Raw genomic sequence first — 7,097 nt, forward strand, 5'->3', positions numbered from 1 at the left:
GGCAGGTTCTAGCTAACTGGTTTGCAAAAAAGGTGCAAGGTGCAAGGTGCAAGCTTGGTCTGGATGCCCTTTGTGATCGGCAAAATTTCCAGGGCGATCATTTCGGGGGATGGGGGGGGGGTGCTGGGTCCCTTTACTTACAGTTCTTAAAACCACTATGAATAGTGGGCGGGGTTTTTTTTTAATTAAGTAATCTAGCGTTTTTTTGTTGGATTTCCGGTGATGGGTGCATAATACGAAGGAGATGCACTATTCACATTCACATTCACCAATTTTTACACGAGTAAACGATTATATCCCTCATGCAGGCAGCGCAGTACCCCGGGTTCTCTGATAGAGACATGTGAGGGCGGCAACTAGGCTCAGCTTTCTTAGCGCGTGAATGGCTGGATATGTGTGATCGTGTTGGTGGACCGCATTCTCCCGTCCAAACAGCACAATGCACGGGGCAAATGGAGCTCTGAGACCTTGACAACCAAACATCAAGCGGGCAGAATGCCAAAAAAAGGTTTCTGATAAGATTCGAGCGTGTATTCTATACTACTACTAATGCCGAGTTTGGGAAACAAAAAAACCATTTTGTGTATCTACCGGCATAAAAGATCATCGCGTTCATAGACATTGGGAATAAGTGTCGGCGAACCGCACGTACATAGGCGTGCAAAACATGACCAAACATTAACACCATATCCCCAATGCACCCTTGAACTTGTGTAAACCCAACAAACGCCCGGAAGAAACACCCAAATCAGAAACCATGTCCAAACACCTTTTCGGGGTATGCAGTATTGCCCGCCATTCTTAGCAGACTGGTAGGCCGTGGGTATATATGCAAAGCTGTGCTGTAATGAAATCAAGCGCGTACTGAATGCAGTTTTCATAAGCGATAACACGATTCGCTCCTTCATCGGTGGTGCATCCCAGCACCCGCCTTAATCTCCCTCTTCATCTCCTCCAGCTTCTTGTGCATCTTGAGCAGATCGTTTCGCTGGGCCTCCGTAGGCGGCTTCTCAGCCTCTGTCAGTTCCCAGTACAGCTCTTCGTACTTCTTGTAGTACTTCTGGAACTTTTGGGAAAGCTCGACAGTCTGTCGGAAGCTCAGGCTTGGCATGGATGGAGATGTGGTAGACGAGGACGAGGCGCCCGGCGACGCACGAGGGTTGTTGTGGTGGTAGCGCGAGGCGAGGCCAGTGTCGATGTTGGCAACCTTGCGAACCTTTGGTGCGGTAGAAGGAGTGTTGGATGCAGATGAGTCGTCGGACTTGCGTTTAATTGAGCTAGTAGAGGAGGGCGTAGAGGCATTGGGCTTGCCATTGCCATGTGAGGGTGTTTGTTTCGGAGTTGCGCGGCTAACCTGCGGCTTCTTCGCCACGATGTTGTGGTTGTGAATGTCGCTGTCAATGTCGTTGGCCTTGCGTTTGAGTGAGCGGTCAGAGTTGGTGGAGGATTTGGCAGGCGATGCTGCAAGAGCCTCATGGGCAGGATGTGACTGGTCCAAATCGCTGGCGTTGATGGGCGGCGAAGCTGAGAGCGGCGAGGGGTTTTTCGGCTTGGTGTTTACTGGCATGGTGGGCTTGAATGGCCTCTGAACAGGGCGGTCCCTCTGTGCGTCTCGTACTGGCATCTTGGGCTTTGCACGAATCGTGGTATTGCCTTCTGCAGTGGATGGCTTCTTTGCACGGGGTTTGGAAGCGTCGGTTGAGGAAGTGCTATTGACAGGAGGTGCAGCGGGGCGTGAAGTCGAGGTGACGGGTGTAGACGTGGCTGGGGTCGAAGCTTTTGTGGGTTCCTCTTTCACCTCCTTCACCTCTTTCACTTCCTTCACCGCTAGCTTCTGGCGCGCCAAGTACTTTTCCTTGATTGACGACTTGGGCTTGATCTCAATCTCCTTTGCAGCCTTTTGCTTGGTCTCACCATCCTTTGTGGCCCTCGGCTTCCGCTCAGGGGCAGTTTTGTCGACCGCCTTCTTAGCTGCAGGCTTCTTCTTGGTGAGATCCGAAATCTTGTGCATGGGGGTGCTTGCTTTCGGCTTCGCCTCGGGCGCTTTCACCGTCGAACGCGACAAACAGATGCCTTGGCCTCGTTGGTCCTGCGGCAACAGAATCTGCCAGAGCTTGTCATCTTTTGACAGTCGTTGGCGATCAAACGACTTGATGGCACTGTCAATGGCCTGCTGACGCTCCTCCGAGCTCTGATAGGGAAACTTGTAGGGGTTGACTTCACGAAAGGACTTGTCCGTGAGTTGCCACTTGTCGGGGTCAGTTGTAGAGCGTTTCGCAACCTTGGGCAAAACATCTCGGATGCTGGCTAGCGAGGTGCGGCACGTGGCAGCGAGCGAGGCCTCTGTGGCCGGCTCGCGCGCGAGGAGGTGGATGACGGGGACACGGAGGGCGTTGACAACGACATCGTGGCTGTTTGTGGGTTGCGAAGTGGGTGGGCGCTTGTGCATGGGCGACGATGGTGCGCTCAGCAGGGGTGAGGGCGCAAGGTGCGAGGATTTGAAGCCCGTCGAAGGGAAGCGACGATGGACTGGGGTGCGTCCTGGTGTGGCATCGGCGACAATTGTCCTGCAGCAAGTATTGTTAGTCCTGGTGTGCACAAATGGTTGCCATAACATTATGGTTGCATCATGCGACAAGGGTGCTCGAGTCTCTCGACAATAGGCAAAGGGGCAAGAGCAGGCGCAGGGCCACTGGGGAGGCATACTTGTTGGCTTCCTTAAACTCAGAGATGGCAGCCATGTTGCTCCTCAGCTGCTCCAGCGCTGAGTCTACGCCTGCCGTGACATCTTCCGCTTTGTGGACCGTGAGACTGTGGTGGATCAAACTGGCGAATTCAAGTTGACCGTCGTCGCTGCTATCGTCGCTGGACTTGTATAGTTCGTATCGATGTAGTTCGGCGCTGCTCTGCAGCATGTGCGTCTTGTCGCCATATTTGAGTTGCTGTTGTTGTGGTTAGCTTAGGTCATGCTGCATTGCCCCGTTCCCCCGAGTCGAACGCCCCATGACGACGGCGACGACAACGACGAAGCCATGGCAGCTAGCGTGCAGGCACCATGGGGCTTTGGAGGGTATGGGTGCACACGTACTGGAGTGCGTCCAAAGACTATCTGTGGTTGCTTTCCGCCCCTGGCGTTTTCGAGGAGCTCGTCGATGATGTCCTGGGTAATGTCCACCTGCATGGCCTGGACGGGGGTGCGTCTGGCGTCCTTGAATGCGATGTCGCCATCCGGGGCTCCGACGAGGGCAATGCCGCCCGTGGGCAGTAGCTGTGCAGCCATCTTGGGGTGGGTGGCAGCCAGGCGTGGAAATGAGGTGGAACGAGGTGTGAAGCTCGCACCCGGGTGTTGCTAGGAAGTGCAATGCATGGAGAGAGCACCCAGGCACCGAGCGGAGAGCAAGCAGGTGGCCGGGTATCGGGCAGAGGCCTGGTGACGAAGGCGTCTGGTGTTTGAGTGAGGCGGTGGTTTGCTCAGAGAGGACGAAGGAGCGAACAAAGGGCTCGCTGCTCGGAGGACCGTGAGGACCGTCAGACAGGTCAGACAGCTTAGGCCGTCATAGCGCGGCGGATTCCAGCGAACGAGCGTGCACGGGGGTCAAGGTACGATGATGAAACGATTGGTCGTCACGCACACAGGACCAAGGGCTAGGAACAACCAGACAAGAACAACGACAAAGTTCCAGAGTCGTCCGACACGGGCGATGTGAAGAAAGGTAAGCTGGGCGGGAAGCAGCGTGAGGTGTGATGGTGGTGTGCCGGCGAGAGGGCCGGCAGCCAGGACGCCAGCCAACCAGCCAGCCAGCGGACGCCGCATGCCTCGACGGCGGTGGTCCCGAACAAGGGCGCATAGAACGATTACGCCTGTCCAGGGTACCGAATTCAGCCCCGGCCCGCTTTGTACTCACACAAGTACCTATGTTTTTTTTGCAGCACCAGCACGCAGCACCAGCAGCAACAGCATGGCAAGGCGCAGGGCAGGGCAAGACAAGACAGGCGCGCCTGGTGTTTATTTTGCCCTCTCTTCGCAGCCGGGCTGGCGGGCACGGGGGAAGAGAGGTAGGCAGGTGGAGTATTAGTAGTGTGTAGGCCGGCGGCGTCGAGGGCGGAGACGGGCTCCAGTCGACTCGATCCACTTGTCCGGCGCCATGGTCCAACGCTTGCTGACCAAAGCTGCACAGTGTGCTGAGTCTGGCAAAGTCTGGGCAGGTCCGCCGTCACTCGTGGCAGTATTGCGGGCAACAAATGGCTCTGCGTTTAAAAAACGACGGCGGAATTTGGGAGCCGGGCCCTGTCGCGCGAGGCAGGGCAGGGTCGCTTGCGGGCGTACCTGTTTCGCATCCATGGCTGGGCCCATGTTTGAGACCACGGCGTAGCGATGCCTCAGACGGGCGCGCAGCCAGGCTTGGGGGAGACACGACACTGAGATTGGAGGCCTCGCTGCCAACGAGGCTTGCGTCGCCTGACAAGCAGGAAAAAAACAAAAGGGTAGCGGTGCGGCTTGGGAAGAGGGCGGATGGGAGGGAGCATCGCGTCACCCGCGCTGTCATCCGGCATGGCGGGTAGGCATCGGTGGTGATGGGTTGATGGTGGGTGGTCAGGATTAGCCCGGCCTATTTTGGTGCTGCCGGGAGCCCCGCACCCTCTGCGGAACAGCCCACAGCCCACAGCCCACACACCACACACCACACAGCAATGGCAGACAGAGCCCACCCAGCCATGCCACCGCGACCGGTACTCATGCCGGCACCGCGAGCCCCATGGCCGCCAGCCCATCCATTCCCCGACGACGACGACGACGACTAACGACGACTCCAACAACCTCACATGCCACGCCGCCCTCTGGCGCGGGGCGGGCCTTGTGTTTGCTGACACTCGCCGTGTTTCCTCGACCAAACCCGGGCGGCGGCACGAGTCAAGCCATGGGTGAGTGTGTGTGCATGTACGAGTAGGTGTACGACCCCCCACCTGCTAGCATTCAGCCACACCTTTGCACCCTACACTGTACACTCTCACTACGCCCAACGTGCGCCCGCACGCAGAGAAGATTCCATGATTCGCACACGGCGTGATGGCTGCAGCGTCATGCGCAATGGGCATGCACTACTGCCACCACCCCGGCCCATGGCCCTCCGAATCAATCCACCTCGGCCACCGGCAACAATAACCGACCGCTAAGGGAACCACCATGTACCTCGACTTGTCACGCCCGCCTCTGTACTCCAACCTGTACTCCAAAGACGGCCGGCTGCCCCTCCATCGCTGCTGACCTGACCACGCCAGACCAGACCACTGCACTGCCGTCTGCAAACACGGCCCTCGACTGCCCATAGCACAATCGCCCTCCGATCCCCCAGCCACTTTTGTTGCTCGCTCCGCTGGACAAGCTGCCTTTAATCTGCCTGCCTTTTGCCTTGTGAGAGCCTCGTCCGACACAAGTGCATCCGTACTTTGGTCTATGTACCTGCAATATCCAGATGCCCCTGGTCGCTTCTTTTGGCCATATTGCCCTTGCAAACCAGCCGCATGGCACATAGATGAAGTGCGACAGCCTTTTGTCACAAGACCGCCCAACCGCCAGCCAAGCTGACGACTCCAATGTCAATGCGGATGCTTTTTTTTCTTCTTCTCTTCATCAGCTTGCCCCTCGTGTGCGTAACGTCTACTTTTTTTTCATTTGGAGATCGGAACAAATCTCTGTGCAAAAGCCAGCCTTGATCTTGGCATGCCACATGGCAATGTCAGCAGCATCCACCGCTACGTACCTTGTCAGATGGCCAATACAAGAAGATATCACCATTTGTGCTTTTTCTCTCTCCCTCACCTCGTATTGCACTAGCCGATGTCCCGAAATGTATTAAAAGCCCGCAGTGGTGCTTGCATCGGAGCCATTCTTGGACGAATGGGACCAACAGGCACTCTGGACCAGAAAGCACTTTGCACTCTCCCCGCACTGCGCCATCCACACCCACTCCCACGCTTATCTCATCTAATTAGGATGGTCAGTTGAATCGAGCCCGGTCCCCAGATTGCCAGACCGCACATACTATGCTCATCACCTGCCTCGTCCGCCAAAGTTACAGCGTGCACAGTTACATGTGTCTACGTCAAGACTCTGGTCAGGAAATGTTACTTTTTTTCTCCCTCTGGCAGCTGACTGGCGGCAAGCCTGCGTCATGTGCTCTGGGCTACGCGCGCTGCCCTCGCCAAGGGCCAGACCGTTTGGGAGATTGAGACCCGGGGGGCCATGTATCATATCGCCTTACATTCCCATTCGTAATGTCGGTCGTGGTGGTTGTTACGGTCCAAGTCCATCGGACCTTGAACCCGCATGCATGAACGGCCGCCGTTTGCGAAATGAAAGCCGTCACACAATTGTCTCCTTCCGTATCAATCTCACGTTTCAATGCAGTCGCTGTCCTTTGGGCCAGACGTTATGGTACCATGCCCCAAGTTTAGTAGCTCTTGGACAGCTCAGCACCAACTGCTATGCCAAAGCTGAATCACACTCAGCAGGCGCCGTTCTCCTCTGCACGAGCGGCGCCACGTCAAACACGCCCCGATTACCCATTCAGCCCTCTTTGATCAAAACTCGACGACCCAAACTTCGTCGCCCTGCGCACACCGCCCCCAATTTCCCTATTCGCTCTAGCCCCCTAAAACGGCAGACTCTTAAAAAAAAAGAGGAGGAGGAAGGAGAAGAACATGGTACCGGTATACGCTGTTCAGGCCCCAAGCAACTAAAACGGCAAAAACAGCAGCAAGAGCGAAACCATGTATATATAACTATTATCAAGCTACCTCTGCCCTGATCGATGACAAAGGGCAGATCCCTTCCCACTCTGAAGTTGGAGCCCTGCCGTTGATGCGATGCGCCCTGACAGCAAAAAGAATAAAAAAGGCGCGGCGCGTGCTGCGGCCAGCCGTCCACCCACCCACTTACCACCACGCAAACGCACTCACACGACACACACGACTTCCCAGGTTGGGGGGCTTGCGCGCCCGCGCCCGCCCTTGCCCACTTTGCCCACTCCTCTTGCCTTGTCCTTTTGCGCCCACCCACACCCCCGGCCACTGATCCCGCCCACGTCGGCGGCGGC

The 7,097-nt window shown here is 56.5% G+C and overlaps 2 protein-coding genes across 2 annotated transcripts; both read right to left on the reverse strand.

The window, feature by feature from the left end:
* Window positions 1-904: 904 nt before the first annotated feature.
* On the reverse strand, window positions 905-3,280 carry COCCADRAFT_6734 (uncharacterized protein; the record flags this gene model as incomplete). The annotated part of the gene is made up of 3 exons (XM_007716148.1): window positions 905-2,567; window positions 2,707-2,942; window positions 3,089-3,280. 3 exons carry the CDS (start codon window positions 3,278-3,280, stop codon window positions 905-907), a joined length of 2,091 nt encoding a protein of 696 aa, XP_007714338.1.
* Window positions 3,281-4,072: 792 nt separating this feature from the next.
* On the reverse strand, window positions 4,073-4,554 carry COCCADRAFT_38529 (uncharacterized protein; the record flags this gene model as incomplete). The annotated part of the gene is made up of 2 exons (XM_007716156.1): window positions 4,073-4,379; window positions 4,421-4,554. The coding sequence occupies 2 exons, from the start codon at window positions 4,552-4,554 to the stop codon at window positions 4,073-4,075; spliced, it is 441 nt and encodes a 146-aa protein (XP_007714346.1).
* Between the last annotated feature and the right edge of the window lie 2,543 nt (window positions 4,555-7,097).

Source organism: Bipolaris zeicola, assembly GCF_000523435.1.
Source record: "Bipolaris zeicola 26-R-13 unplaced genomic scaffold scaffold_129, whole genome shotgun sequence".
NCBI lineage: Eukaryota > Fungi > Ascomycota > Dothideomycetes > Pleosporales > Pleosporaceae > Bipolaris > Bipolaris zeicola.